This window comes from Xiphias gladius, chromosome 3 (assembly GCF_016859285.1).
Source record: "Xiphias gladius isolate SHS-SW01 ecotype Sanya breed wild chromosome 3, ASM1685928v1, whole genome shotgun sequence".
Classification (NCBI taxonomy): Eukaryota; Metazoa; Chordata; class Actinopteri; order Istiophoriformes; family Xiphiidae; genus Xiphias; species Xiphias gladius.
The window spans coordinates 21,103,548-21,118,599 of NC_053402.1; the positions used below are offsets into that span (position 1 = coordinate 21,103,548).

At 43.6% G+C, this 15,052-nt stretch overlaps 2 protein-coding genes across 6 annotated transcripts; one reads left to right on the forward strand and one right to left on the reverse strand.

The window, feature by feature from the left end:
- Positions 1-147: 147 nt before the first annotated feature.
- Positions 148-3,533, forward strand: tmub2 (transmembrane and ubiquitin-like domain containing 2). 5 transcript variants are annotated; one of them, XM_040159682.1, is made up of 5 exons: positions 149-293; positions 992-1,140; positions 1,295-1,538; positions 1,639-2,258; positions 2,358-3,533. In XM_040159682.1, exons 4-5 carry the CDS (start codon positions 1,654-1,656, stop codon positions 2,749-2,751), a joined length of 999 nt encoding a protein of 332 aa, XP_040015616.1. In that variant the 5' UTR covers positions 149-293; positions 992-1,140; positions 1,295-1,538; positions 1,639-1,653; the 3' UTR covers positions 2,752-3,533. The 5 variants fall into 5 exon arrangements, with proteins under 5 accessions (XP_040015633.1, XP_040015616.1, XP_040015606.1 ...); XM_040159672.1 differs by having other exon boundaries at positions 1,043-1,140; XM_040159699.1 differs by lacking the exon at positions 992-1,140 and having other exon boundaries at positions 148-293; positions 1,295-1,557.
- A 2,166-nt stretch (positions 3,534-5,699) lies between these two features.
- On the reverse strand, positions 5,700-12,855 carry atxn7l3a (ataxin 7 like 3a). Its single transcript, XM_040159711.1, has 14 exons — positions 12,660-12,855; positions 11,852-11,891; positions 11,627-11,726; positions 11,353-11,485; positions 11,082-11,253; positions 10,901-10,998; positions 10,763-10,785; positions 10,590-10,635; positions 9,889-9,926; positions 9,711-9,779; positions 9,549-9,592; positions 8,753-8,824; positions 7,468-7,604; positions 5,700-7,380 (listed from the first exon to the last, which is right to left on the reverse strand). Exons 3-14 carry the CDS (start codon positions 11,675-11,677, stop codon positions 7,151-7,153), a joined length of 1,113 nt encoding a protein of 370 aa, XP_040015645.1. The 5' UTR covers positions 11,678-11,726; positions 11,852-11,891; positions 12,660-12,855; the 3' UTR covers positions 5,700-7,150.
- Between the last annotated feature and the right edge of the window lie 2,197 nt (positions 12,856-15,052).

The following is a 15,052-nucleotide window of genomic DNA, read 5'->3' on the forward strand; positions in this document are numbered from 1 at the left end:
AGCTTAAAAAAAAGGCTTGTAGGCGTCGTGCAGATGAAAAAACAAAACAAATAAAACCAAAAAGCCGATTTCCACTGGTCTCGTTTTCACGATTTCACTGCGGGTCGCCAGTGGCTGCAAGGAGCAGGAGGAGCAAGAGGGGCGACCCGTTACCAAAACAAGCGCCCCCGCTGGCCGGCTGTGACGCGATCACGCCGCCGCCTCCTCGGTGTTTATTATGTGGTTTTTAAGGAGCAGCCGCTAACTAGCATCCAGCACCGTCTCCAAACATGCTCTGACTTTGCAGCAGGCAGGTAAGACCTTACGGCTTCTGTAGTATGAAGACGCCCACGCAAGCCCCCGCGTTCAGTGTTTGATTGTTTGTTTTGTTTTTTTTAAACCGTTGCGACGAAACAAACCGAGCGGCGAGAGTCGCAAAGGTCGTTTTTTCTTAGCTAGCAGCTCGGGCTAGCTCGCAAGCTAACTCAGCTCGCTAACCGTTGGCCGGGAACGGCGGATTAACGGCAACGGTAACAAGTTAGCGGCGCGGCGGGCGAGCGTCCGGGGCAGCCTGTTTTGTACCAGGAGGCTGCGAGTCGAGCACAACGACGAAACACAGTTGCACACAGCTTTGATTCGCTGGGTGGTTGGACGCAGCACCGCAGCTACACGAGTAACAGCTGTTGAGTAGCCCCGGTGGCTGCGGCGGATCTTCGTGCTAAGTAATTTCTATCGTAACCGACCGCTCCAGGGATGGCTGATTATTCCGCAAGCGAATCCCGTGCTTAATTAAAACATCTGGCCGCGAACTACTTGTCTTTGTGGTGTGTGTGTTTTTGTTTTGTTTTTGTTTTAAATGCGACGAGATGAGCAGGTGTGAGGAAAACCGAGGTTTGTGCAATGAATGGGTTGTTTTGCTTTGTCCTGTTGTGCAAGGTCTCGGTTTTTAATCAATCAAGGATACGACGTCTTAATTGCTGCAAAGTCAGAGCTTTTTTTTTTTTTCTTTAAGGTTATGATTCTCTAACCTTCTTCCTTTAAAACAAAACAAAACAAAACAAAGGAACCAGGAACCAAAAGTTTGCATCCTCTTGTTTTCTACTGTCATCGTATTCGCCAGGGTCGGGACCTGGGGATCAAATCTAGCGTCTTCGGTCATAGGTGAATGTGGTCTTATATTGTGATGTCTGTCTATATCGTTTAGAGCTGAACCAGTTAGTTGCTCAATCAACGTGTTGGTCCACGGGAAATCAATCCGATAATCGATAATTCGATAATCGGTTGATTCTCAGTTTTGTTTTGTTTTTCCGAGCAGAAATACCAGACGTGCCTCGGTTCCAGCTTCTCGGTTGTGAAGATTTTTCTTTTTGTCTTTGCCATTGTGACGGTCAACCCCTGCACGTCTTTGGGTTTCCCGAGAGCTGGTTGGACAGAACGGGCCGTTTAGGGACGTCACGGTAAAGCCGGCGTTGCCGTAGGACAGTCCCGCTGCTTCAGGGGTGAAACAGTGTCCACAACGGCCTAATTCAACCAGGCATCGTGAAGGGGCCGACGGCAGGGTGGGAATCATATTGACAGGTTTCGATTGATTGAGTGCGAGATTGAGGTTAATTGATCCTTTTTGAATCTGAATTTGAATCATGGTTTTGTCTTCACCAGGTTCGGAGGACAGAGATGGCAGTGTGTGCACTGACCATGTTGGATGGGATGGAGGAGGAGGTAACGGCAGCGGGCGGTGTGTTGCTCCTGGTCCTGGCCCTGGTCTTGGCTTGGCTCTCCACTCATGTGGCCGACCGGGGAGACCACATACTGGGCACCATCCTCACCGTGGGCGCCCACGCCTCCCTGATCGGACTGGGAGGCCACGACAGCTACAGCGGAGGGTCTCCCAGAGCCGACACCCCCGAACAGCAGACCCCGCCGCCGTCGCAGGAGAACAAGCCGGATGACGGCGAGCCGGGGACTGAGAGAGGAGAGGGGGAGGGAGCGGAGGGGGTGAGGACAGATCTACTGCTGGACATTCAGAGCAAACAACCACAGGCTGGAGGACTGCATACTTCTGATGAGGAGGAGGATGAAGTTGATGAGGAGGAGGAGGAGGAGCAGCTGGAAGCGGAAGATAAAAAGGTTATAAAGTCTATCCCTGTTTTGTCCAATGCCATCTCCCTGACCTCCACTGCTACTACCACCACCTCCATTTCTGTCCGACTGAAGTTTTTAAATGACACAGAGGAGCTGGCTGTGTTAGAACCACAGGATACAGTGGGAGAGCTGAAAAGGTTTGTAAGACCACCTCAAACATCCGCTTATAAACTCCACACACAAATCTTAAATGTGTCTTTCAGTGGCTCGTGTCTCTTACCTGTTTCCTTCTCCAGTAAATACTTCTCAGGTCGGGAGCATCAAATAAAACTGATCTACCAGGGCCAGTTGCTGCAAGATCCCAAGAAGACTCTGTTATCTCTAAACATCACGCACAACAGCGTGATCCACTGCCACATCTCCCAGGCGCTGCACGAGGCCAGTCCAGAGGAAGGGGCTCAGTCTGTGGCCGGAGCGGGAGTCGGGTCCGGGGTCTCCGGGGGATTCCGAGCTGCGAGCATGGCCATCAGCACCGGCAGCCTGGTGGTGCCTGTGTTCGTGGTGATACTGGCTGTGGTGTGGTACTTCCGCATCAACTACAGGCAGTTCTTCACAGCCCCTGCGACCATCTCCCTCGTGGGAGTCACTGTGTTCTTCAGCTTTCTGATATTTGGGATGCACAGCCGCTGAAGAGGCAGAGAGGGCACACGCTTGCGGCCGAATGTTCTGAGGTAGAATAAAAATAACTAGAGCAGGTGGGTGAGTGTCAGGAGAGACAGACTAATCAAAAAGGTTCTCTGTGCCGAGCCCACAGCTGATAGGAGTGTGAGAGTGTGTGGGTGGTGAGGTGAGCCTGTTTGTGCATGTACCAAGATTTAACAGGAAAAAAAAAGATGAGCGATTGTACAGTGTTGTATGGGTAAGAAAGAATCTGCAGCGTGCGACATTCTGCTTAAACCAAACCACAATTTAGCTTAGTGGTCCACGCCATGCTTTAACACTCTGGCTTCATCTCGTCTGCTCTTTTATTGTTGTTAGTCCAGTTTCTGTGTTTTAAGAAAAAAACAAAAAACAGATGCAAGAATCTAAAATCTTTTGGAACCACTCACTGTTGTGCTGTGTGTGCCGGTTCGACTCTTTAGCATTACTTTGTGTTACGTGAACGATTCAAGCAAATATAAACTATACAGCTGCCTCAGTGCTAGGCTGGAAAAAATTCAGATGTTTTTGTTGCTCAGCAATGTCGCTATGTAGAAACAGGTTAATTTAAATAATCACTAGACACGAAAAAAGACACTTTTTGAGAATATATTGTAATTATATTGTGTATTTTCTGTAAATAAAAATGATCGAATGAATCAGATCAACCTGCATCTGGCACTTAAAGATTTGGAGGGGGATAGAAAACCCTCCTGATTATGCTGGACTGCTCTGGCTTCAGTGATGTCTCAAATTAAAGCATTTCAAACCAGTCTGGTTTCAGTATCTGTTTTCTGTTCTAAAGAACTGAGTCTCAGAGTACGCTTTGTGTTTATTTATATACAAACATCAGAATGCATGGCAGTGAAGAGAAAAATAACCTACGAATCACATTATGTTCAGGAACAACAGTCGTCCTCGCATGCACTCCTCTGTGCTTGTGCATGAAAAAATATTGAAAACCTACAACATTGCATTCTCCGTCATTGCACTCACACAGATAACACAAAGGGCCACAAGAGAACACCAGCTGTTTGGCTTCATTCACAAAAGGTGGCTGGAGAATCAGATCATACCTACCGAAATAACTACTCATTTATCTTTAGTGCACGTCACAAGACTTTACTGCAAAAGATTGAAAAGGGCACAATCAATGTTACTGTAGACCTCAACAAACAAATGTGACAAAAGTAGTTAGCTATTCTGGAAATGAAATCAGGCTTGAACAGATTGTCATTTTCATGACATTTGAAACAGACAACTGAATGTGCTTGACTTAAGGGACTGTACAAAAATGACCGGAGTGTTTCGGAGTTGAATCTTACATTTCGTTTATAAAAAATTAAATCTCAGGAAGTAGTACTGCACGTATGGGAAAGAAAAGTAGTATAACGTCTTCTGTGGCTACGGAGAGAGCTGCACGAAATCTGATAAAGTGCCTCCAGATGTCAGCTACATTAGCTGTTACTGGAGTAACACACCAGAATCTCAGATCAAACCGCGGGTGACTTAGCTGTAATGTGGGAACTGGCTGTGCGGCATCAGTTTAGATCTAAAGTCCATCATGATGTCTTGAGAGTGAAATTATGCACTGGTGGAGTTCTCTTTTAAGCCCTGCAATTTTGGTACCCAAATCCACTTGGACCTACGTATGTTGTGTTCCACAAAACTGGTCGTACTACAAGCAAGAATTTAATGACAAAAGTAAAGCCTTGATACAAAGACATGATTGCCGTCCTTTGCATATTGCAAAACACACTTTTATGACCCGTGGTGCACACAAAAGCCAGGTTTCTAATGTCACTATTTGGTCTTTTTTGATTTTACTTACAATAATTCTCTCAAGAGTAGAAAGAAATAAAATATAATCTGGGGTGGGAAAATTACAAAGTAAAAAAAACTAAACACGCAACTCTCCCACTAGTCTGACCCCCTCTTCCCCAAATACTTTTTGTACAGTCCCTAGGTTTTGCAGTTTTACTATGCACTTCTCAGTGTACAGCAAAAACTGCATCAAGAAAGTCTTTGGGTTTGTTGAGCCAAGTTATAAGGGAAAGAAAAGCTTATCTAAAACATCAACTGTGAAAAGCTGCAAGTACAAGATTTTTGAAATAGTGCATCTGCCCTCTAAAGCATGTAATACATCTCACAACTTTGAAATCAGACATTGTTGGTTATAGGCTTACAAGATGCAAACTAATCACCCCTGATCATGAATGACAAGCAGAGCTGCAGCACTGATCTACTATGTAGAAACTGAGTGAAAACACACAAGCCGGTTTTGTACTGAAGAAAGAAAGAATTACGTTGGATTCATGATTCAGTTTCTATCTCGTGTCATACATACATGTACTGTACATGTGCCCTAAAAGCCTACTGGCTCATCAAATATCAAAATCTGCATTTACACACAAGTAATATACACATCACTTCATAGGCAGTGACACATAAAAACTTAAATATATTGTTGATGTAAACAGAAAAGTTAAATATTTAAAATGGCACATACTTTCACAAAAAAGTCACATTCTAGGATGCATAGTTTTGTGAAAATATCAATGATTACACACATACACACCCTCTAACCACACACAAACACTCAGTAAATGAAAAAGTGACGTTCACACTGAATTTACATCAGCATACAGAGGCACGCACACACACACACACACACACACACACAAACTGTGCAATACAATGCCAGAATTAAAAAGCCACTGATGAGTACTCCAGTATACGTGTGTCAAGTGTTGAACTGAAAGCAGTTAAAGTCCACGTCCCCTCACAACCGAGTTACAGTGAACACAGAGTCAAAAAAGAGGGGGCAGGTCGGGAGGTCGCCAACAATGACAGAGTACCTGGTTTCAGAAAGCCACATTTAAGATTTGAGCCTTTTAACGCTATTGAGGAAAAGGTTTGGAGCCAAACCCCCCTTTTTTTTTTTTTTTTTTAAATTGACCATCGGTAATAAAAGGTCTTAAATGTTACATAAGTAGGTGGACAAACCAGGACTGCTAATCGGCCTGTTTCAGAGCAGGTATTCTGTCACAGGACAAACACGGGTGTAATTAATGCTATTAATGCTAACGCAGGCTGTGTACCATACAAGTGTATCCGTAAACACTGTCTGTGAACGAGCATACACAGTGGGGCCCTGAATTTAGGAGAGCTCAATGGAGTACATCCCTTACTAATATTATCAACTACACCTGTGGTTTTCATTCTACGTCCTGTCAAAATCGCTGCCGTGAAAAAGGCCGTTTACGGTGTCTTTTTAAGAGAAAAGTGATTTAATTTTTTTCCGGCATAAAATCAAACCTATGTTCCTATTATACCGTACAGCTCAGTGTTGTGAATTTGAAAACCAATCCTCTACGTAAGCTGATCAACAGAGACAGACTGTAGTGATTGTGTCATTTGAGACAAATCCTTGTGCTGCTTTAACTGTATGGTCAAAACTATGTGGACACCCCGGTCCACGTGTCTTTGTGTACATTTAGTCTGGGGCTGTCTTTCATGGTTGGAGCCTTGCCCCTTAGTTCCAATCAAAAGTGATCTAAATGCTACAGCATAGTGATATTTTGGTCAATAGTGTGCTTCCAACTTTGTGGAAAAGGTCTGGGAAAGATCCCTTCCTGTGTCAGAATGACAATGACCCTGAGCACAAAACCAGGTCCATTAAGAAATGGTTAAGTTTGGTGTGCACAGAGCCCTAACCTCAACCCCATCCAACACTTTTGGGATAAAAAGACAGTGAGTTAGGCCTTGTCACCCAACATCAGTGCTTCACCAATGGTCTGTGGCCGAATGGAATCAAATTCCCGCAGCCAGGTTCCAAAATCTGGTGGAGAGTCTTCTCAGAAGCGAGGAGAGTATTGTAGCAGCAGTTTAAAGTCAGTGGTTTAGGAATTAAATATTGAAGCATCAGATATGGGTGTAATGTTCAGTTGTCCACATTCTTTTGGCCATATAGCGCAACTGTAAATTCAAATAACCGCTTGGAAGCCTTCCATTAGTGAAAAACTTATTACACTGAAATTGCTCAAAAAAACATTTCAGAGAACCCTGAGGTAGTTACCAATGCAACCTCAAAGGACCAACTACAAAAAGTGTCAGATGAATGCTTTGTCAGGTCACCCTGACTTCCACCTTAGGGCGACGGCGGAATGGAAATTTTGTTATGCGACTGAATTTACCTACAGATACTCTGATTGGACTCTGTGACTGATCAAACTTTTTAGAACTGTGTTCACAAAACAGGAGAAATGTTCATTAAAATGGAGATGCCTTACTCACTAAGGCAGAATGATTAAAGAACCTATATATGTAGGTATGAAAGGAGGGTCTCGATTCAGAAGAGGCAGGAGCTGGCCTGACAAACGGGCTGTTGCTAGTTTAAGTCATCATAGATACTTGAAATAGTAGGTGCTGAGAGTTTGGGCCTCTTTTTTTTGGTCGACAAGCTGATATTACTCTGAGAGCTGCTGCTGCTGCTTCCAGTCAGACCTCCACCTCCACCTCCCCCTCCTCCTCCTCCCCCTCCTCCTCCTCCGCCGCTATTCAAGCCGAGAGACGTCCTCTTTTTCTTCTTCGGCTTCCTAGAATCTGAATGGTTGGTGCCTGCGGGAAGGACAGAAAATAATCCACCCGTTTTCTCTAAGTTCTACCAACAAAGAACTTTCAGTGTACGCCATATTATTTCCTTACTGGCTTTAGATGAGGCAGAGTCGGTGGGCGAGATATCAGGGGAGTCCTCCCACTGCAGACGGCTCATCAGGGTCTGTCCATCTGGAATGTCAAAGCTGTCGCTCTCCACCACAGCGTCTGCACTGGGCAGCGACGGCCTAACACAAGAAATCCGGACACAGTCGCACACCGTTAGACTGGCGGGGACAACACTCAGATATCCAACTCACGCTTAAACCACACAATAATTGTACATATATTTGCAATACCGTGGCTTTACTACATATGGTAAAGAAAGGGCTAAAGGAGCAGTAAAATTTGCCTCATCTCTACGGCACAAAATGACCATAGTGTGTTTGTAGTTGTTGGACGGTCCCACTAATCCATCCAGGTGACGCATCAGTTGTCAGGTGTTAAAGTTAATGGACTTTAAAAACACACAATCTGACCAATCTTGTTCTTCAACAAAAGCTTCTCACCCACTCACTTCTCAATACACACTTCTAATCACCTTCTTATTTTACACAGTTCTATGCACTTGTGATGGATCTTGGAAATAATTAGCTATTACATTAGAGCTAAAATGATTAGTCAATTAATATAATTAGTCAACTAACAAAAAGGTTAATTGCCAACTATTGTGATAAATCATTAATCATTTCAGCAAATCTTTAAGCAAAATTTCAAAACTTCTCTGGTTCCAAATTGGAAATGTGAGAATTTGCTGCTTTCTTTGTTTTATTCATTTTTGGGGTTTGGACTGTTGTGTGGGTTAAACGAGACATTTAAAGACATTGAGGAGTTTTTTTTTTTTTTTTACTGTTTTCTCTAATATTATACACAAAACAGTCAGTTAAAAGAGAATAAAATCAGCGCATTAACTGATAATGAAAACAACCCCTACTTCTTTCTACTGTGAAACTACGACTTTAGTGTTATCAAACACAGATTGGTTAGAGGTGTATGGGGTGGAACGATTTTTTTCTTTGCATAAAAGGATGCTATTTTGGCACAATCAAAACGCAAAATTTCTGACGACTGTGATGAACATGTGTGATGTATCACCACTTTTGATTTTTTTGTTGTTACTGGACAACCAGGTTCCCATTATGCACTTTATCAGAATCAAATTCTGCACCAAACAGCTGCTAAATGTGTTACAGCTACACAGCAAAACGGTGACAAGGTCTGACTATATCGGCAAGCACCTGCATCATGATGGTCAAAACACTCATTCAAACAGGACTTTTGTTAAGTACACTTGTGGGTGACGGGGACGGTGAGGAACGGGACAGGGTACACTCACGCGGACGGCCCCAGGAGGAACAACCTGACGGCCCTCCTCTGTTCGTCCGTGTGCTGGGGACATCGCTGTGACCTGGTGGGACACAAGGTGGCATTATACATCCCAGACTGATAGCAGCCCACGTCTGCCACACAGCTTCATGAGTCACCCTGCCTCTAACTACAGCCAGAGGGAGGGAGAGAGGTGGGACGGACTGCTGCGGACGCAGTCAGTGACCAATCACACGGGGCAGAGCAACAACGAGGTGTTAAGGGCAAAGAAATGTTAGAGGTTGGTCACTGACAAGGTCCTCCATGGTCTAATTTAAAATATCCCTGTGTGTAATTATTGGAGTTTCTGAGATCTTTGCAGGATTTGATGTTTCATTTTGCAGAGAAAAGCAAGTCAATCATTGGTTCAGATCAATGGTCCAATGAGTTGCCACTTGTGTACCCCTGAGTTAGTCCCTACATACATGATCATTTTCATAAATACAGTTGAAAATGATCATGTTCCAAGAGTTCACATGCAACCAAGACCTTCAGTCTCAGAAAGCATTTCTCGGTCGTTTAGTACTGACCGAGTTTTTATGACAAAGCTTCACAGAAGGGCCAAAACTGAGGGGCATAAAGACACTGACCTCAGAGTCTGGATTAAATAACGCGGCGACACCAACACAAGGCAAGGTGTTAGAGTACCTGAATCTGTTCTGCGTTTTCCAAGATATTAGATACACAAAAGCAGTTTACCGTTTTCCCAGAGTGGAAAGGTTTTATTACTAGTTTATCTGTGTGCCAGCGGATTATACAGTAATTACCTGGTACACATCTTCTTGGTGTGCTCAGAGATCACCCCACATTGCTGTGGAAACAAACGCTACTTTAATGATTGACATTTGCCTAATCCAAAGTAACACAACAGGAGAAATGAATGAAATAGAAGCTCTGCATGCTTAAGGGGATTAATAAAAGTTGCTTACTGTTGTTAAAAGGGATCTGACTTCATCGGGGCCTAATGTTTCATAACTGATGCCAGTGTTGTAGTTATACTGAGGGACATATAAGAACCATTATCAATACATTGCAGTGTGTTTACAATACAAGATGCAAGAACTTTGTGGACTTAAAGGCAACATGATCAAAGAAGGAATCGGTCACCTTGTAGGGCTCTGAGCTGAGGCTGCTCCCGAGCTCACCTGGAAAAAAGATATAACTGTTAACCCTCTTTACTATTAACGCACGCACCATTAAGGCCATTAACATGACTGTAGGTCGGTAGTTCTGGTACTGCATGTTAGGAATATTACTTTGCAAAACATTTTAAAAGTGTTGCTATTACACAATGTCATATATCAAAAGAAAAATCATCTCTGGACAAGATGATTTCAAATCACAAACAACAAAAAATACTTATATACGTATATCACCTAAATTATTCTGCTGTGCATTGTGTCTCACATAAAAATCCCAAAGTTTGGCTGAACATTTGCAAAACTCTTCTTCGTCTTTGTGTATTCCGCCAACATTGCATTGTGCTGACATTTTTGTCCTGGATCAATAATCTAAAAGGTGAACCTTTTGCTTTCACAACCGCTCTGTCATTGTAATCTTGCTGTCTGCACTACATTGTGGTTGGCATTAGATCCTAGCAGGTGTCCGTATTCTACTTCCTGAGACTGAAAGGAAAACTGCGTGCACAGAATGTCGTGATCTGCAGCATAATAATTGGGCTTCAGAGGGCGGAACAACCAGCAGCAGGTCTAAGCCAGAAATACTGCAGCTATTAACACCATAATCAGAAAGCAGCATAGACCAAAACCTCTTTACTGGACTAGAAACTAAATACCTGATAGACTTACCATTTTTGTGTTTTAGAGATTTGGATCTCCTCGGGGAATTTTGATTCTGCACAATGAAAAACATTCAGATTAAATTAACGTCATTATACACATTTAAACACACACACACATACACATAAATATATAGTAACACACAAGACTAAGTGCAAAAGTGAAAACAAATGCAAAAATACCTTATCTGACTTTCTCTTTTTGGCTGTAAAAAGGGAAATAAAAAGTTTGGTTACTATGTGAAAGCAACCTGGAGTTTTCCTTAATAACTCTCTCTATGCACAGCGCAGATTTAAACTGAAGTACTTTCAGGTGCTCACCTTTTTTTTCTGCCCCATACGACCAGTCGTTATCATTGAGGTCATCATTGTCCTCCTGATCACTCTCTGATTTGCTCATGTTATTATTGCTGGCTAGCCTGTTTAAAAGCAGAAAAATAATCTCGTCAGATCTTCCCACACATTTTGGATCAATACAACTATCAGTCCTTTACTGACCGACCTGCGGTTGGCGATGCGACTGCTGTTGCGTCCCATGCCGAGACATTTCTCCAAGTGCGGGGCGAAGCGAGAAGCTGCTATCAACCTTTTGCAATTTGGACACTCACACTCTTTGTTCTTCCACTGATTGTACACCTGCCCAAATATGTCCACTCCTGGTTGATCCACAATTTCTATAAAAGTAATAAAAGGCACATGCTGTAATCACACACACGCCAAAGACAAATGAGCAGCCAAACAGACCAGAACTGACTTAAAGACACGGCACCAACCAAAGTCCTTCATGCTGTCTTGGTCCGTTTCATCCAAGAAGAAATAGCCCTGCTTCACAGCACGGTGTACTTCAAAACACAGGCCCAAACAGGCATCTTCCACCAGCTCAGAGTAGATGTCGTGGACCAAGGCCTACAAAATGAAAAATACTCAATAATTTAACACCAATTCAAACCTCATGATAGCAGATTTAAAAAAAAAAAAAAAAAAAATCTAGGTGTGATGTTTTAAAGACAGAAAAATGACAATATTTCATATATATCAATGCCTCACCTCCAGCTTGGTGTTGTCTGGGCCTGACAGGGGCATATCCTCCATTTTCATTTGAAAATCTGTATGGGAAATCTTGATAGCAGGGTAATAAGATGCTGACCTGTGGATTTAGGACAAAGAAAACAGAATCACAGTCGCCATATGGTCGGTGGTTCCACGGGTTACCAGATTTAAAACTAGCAAATCCAACCAAGGATCCTGCTGAGGAGTCAAACTGATACTTACTTTTAAATTAGCTATCAATACTTGCAGATCCGTCTTCATTCTGTTGAAGGGAGGAAAATATGCGTCAGCAAATACCAACTGTTTTCATTGTGAATTAATCTAACAATTATTTTCTTGATTTGTCGATTAATTGTTTGGTCTGTAAATTGTAAGCGCATGGAACAAAATTCCCATGACATGTTCCTAGAGGCCACTATAATGCCCTAAAATTCTGTTTTGTCCAGCCAATAGCTCAAAACTCAAAAGACATTCAGTTTGCTATCACAGTAAACTAAGACAACAGGAATACATTCCAGCTGGAATCAGAGAATTTGGTAATATCTTCCTTAAAAAAAAAACACCTTAAAATGATTAATCGATTATCCGAATTGTTGCAGATACATTTTCTTCCACTCAACTAATTGATTGATCGACTAAACATTGCAGGAAACATCCCTCCGATAAGACCTGGACTAGAACTGGCGATAAACAATAGGGCTCAATTGGTCAGGTGTGATAACTGGGACAAGATGCATCTTTATTTACACTATAAACACGGCGAGAAAGGCTTAATTTTGAAAAACACAAAATTAGCTTGCGACCGTTAAAATGCAGCTAACGTTAATGTCGGCGTGTTAGCAAACTCTGCACTCGTTAACGTCAACGTTACTTTTTTTTTTTTTTTTTTTTTTAGTTTTAGCATTCGCTAGCCGGCCCTGCTACTCCGCGGCGAAGCAAAAGCTTTCGCGGCGGAAATACTCGGGTTCGACGAAGTTAAGATAGTGGTGGTTGTATTTTTAATTTCGCCCGTCAAACTGTTTCCTCTTACCCTGTCATACCGAACAACTCAGCCCGAGCCAGGCTCCGAGAGGGAGGGCAACATCACCGAGTCGATCCACTTAGGATACGTCAACGCGAGGCCCGGTCTACACGCATTTTTGCGTCGCCGGTGGAACAAAAAAATCCCCGTTTGAGTCGATTGCTGTCGCGGGCGTCGGTTAAATTAACGTTAGAAAAAAAAAAAAAAAAAACCCGTTTGACAACGAGGAGGACAAGGGAGCCGTACCAAACACAGAGGGGAAAGAAGAAGAAGAAGAAGAAGAAACAACACACAGCCGACCTCCGCTCACAACTTTAAAAAATAAAAGCCTTGCTTCCGAGGATGGTCTGTCAAAATGTTAGGTGGTCTAGTGATCCGGCGGTGGAAGTGCTCGGATCTCGTACTAAAGTAAGAAAAATACCAATGCCGCGCTGCAAAAATACTCTACTACAAGCAAAAACTCCTGCACTCAGAATATGAATTTAGTTGCAGTGTGTAAGCAGGCAATCAGGGGGATGTAGTTAAAGTATTAAAAGAGTAAAAGTACTTACTGCCCCCAAAAAACGAACCCTGTGGCTGAAACAGTATTATACATTATTAGGTTATTATTAGTCATGAATTAATGTGTACACAGGATTTTCCGAAAATTGTTTTTGTTTTTGTCCAGGCAACGGCCCACGCCTCAAAGTTGTTCAAAGAAAAAGCAGCAAATCATCACATTTGAAAAAAAAAAAAAAACATGAAATGTTTTGGGAAAACGTGACTTGAGCAGTTTTCATAAGAGTTTCCGGCTACTTTTTCTGTCAGGCGACTAATCTTTTCAGCTCTACCTGGTACATACTGCTGGGTAGTCCTACGCCAGACAAACCGTCACATTTCATAGGTTTTGCGCGTGTAAATCTCAATTTGTAAAGTAACTAGTAACTAAAAGCAGTCAAATAAATGTAAAAAAAGTACAGTATTTCCCCTCTGAAATGTCGCAGAGTCGAGTTATAAAGTGTCACAAAATGACAATGTTGGAGTAAAGTACCTCGAGTTTTGTGCAGAACTCGGGTAAACGTACTTAGTTACAGTCCACCGCTGTCCATGTTACTACCAGTGGCGGAAGAAGTATTCAACCCCTTACTACTGTGATGTTACTGCTTCTCATAAACAACATTTTAGTGGCAAACGATGCACATTTTAGACCCACTGCATTCGCTCCACAGCCATTTTAGTTATTTTCCCGACTGATTTTACACACGACGCACACGATCAGTTTGTAAGAACTGTGCAACGGACACCGCCACACACGGCGTACAACGCAGCTGAGGTCTGCACCGGCCGGACCCCGCTGCAACGTTGGATCGACCTCTTGGCGAAGCTCACACTGCGACACACCGCGACACGCATCCCCCCCCGGCCTTGTTCCGGCTCAACGTCTGGCCCGACATTTCCCACCGAAGGCCCGCGTGTTGCCGGGCGACTCGTGTGACGCAGCCCCCGGGGGAGGCCCCGCCGGAGACTTTATTTTGAAGGCACGGCGGAGCGTGCTTCCGCCGTGTCTGGCGGACCTGCGGCAGGCCGGGACGTCTGCCTTCCTCCGCCTCAGACCGCGAACGCTAAGGACGAACGGACGCCGCGTTTTCCCGAGCGCTTTAGTGCCGCTAACGCACGCTCTATGGTCAAAAGTATGTGGACACAACATTTACACCCATATGTGATTTTTTTTTTTTTACCCCCCAGGCCTGGCTCACTGCCAACTGTGTCCCAGTTCATCCCTAAAGGTGCTGGATGGGGGGGTCGAGGTCATTGGTCTATGTAGGTCAGTCAAGGCCTTCCACACCTGTACTGGGAAAACCATTTCTGCGTGGGCCTGGCTTCGTGCACCGGGGGGCACCATCACGTTGCAGCAGGAAAGGGTCTTTCCCAAAGTGAATTAACAACTGGGCAACTGCCCCGGGGCCTTACGTAATGGGTTTAATCAAATGATCATTCAGAAAGTGTGGGGGGCCTGTGGTACCCTCGCAAAGACAAACTGCGCATGGTGCACAGAGAGTTTGAGGAGTGGGAGGTTAATGGGGGCCCAGTAGCTCATTCTTAGCCCCCTAGCAGGTCAACGTGGCCATGCAAACTGTTGCCTACGAGTTGGAAGCACGCTAGTGACTGCAAGTGATTATTTTCATGATGGATTAATTTGGCGATTACTTTCTCAATGCAAGTATTAAACGTTTGGTCTCTCAAATATCAGAAAATAAAGAAAAATTCCCATTGCATTTTCACATAGTGCCTGTTGACCGATTCACATCATCGTTGTGTCCAACTGACAGACCAAAACAAAAAGCTATTTTGTTTTCAGTCATAGAAACATACTTTTGACCACATTTCATCCGCTTCTGTGAGGTTAGAACAGAACACATTCG

Coding starts and splice junctions, on each gene's coding strand:
- atxn7l3a (XM_040159711.1), bottom strand. CDS start 11,677: ATGAAAATGGAGGATATGCCCCTGTCAGGCCCAGACAACACCAAGCTG. Junction 10,786..10,900: donor GTATGGGGCAGAAAAAAAAG/GTGAGCACCTGA, acceptor CCCTTTTTACAG/CCAAAAAGAGAAAGTCAGAT. Junction 9,593..9,710: donor TCAGATCCCTTTTAACAACA/GTAAGCAACTTT, acceptor TTGTTTCCACAG/CAATGTGGGGTGATCTCTGA.
- tmub2 (XM_040159699.1), top strand. CDS start 1,654: ATGGCAGTGTGTGCACTGACCATGTTGGATGGGATGGAGGAGGAGGTA. Junction 2,259..2,357: donor ACAGTGGGAGAGCTGAAAAG/GTTTGTAAGACC, acceptor TTCCTTCTCCAG/TAAATACTTCTCAGGTCGGG.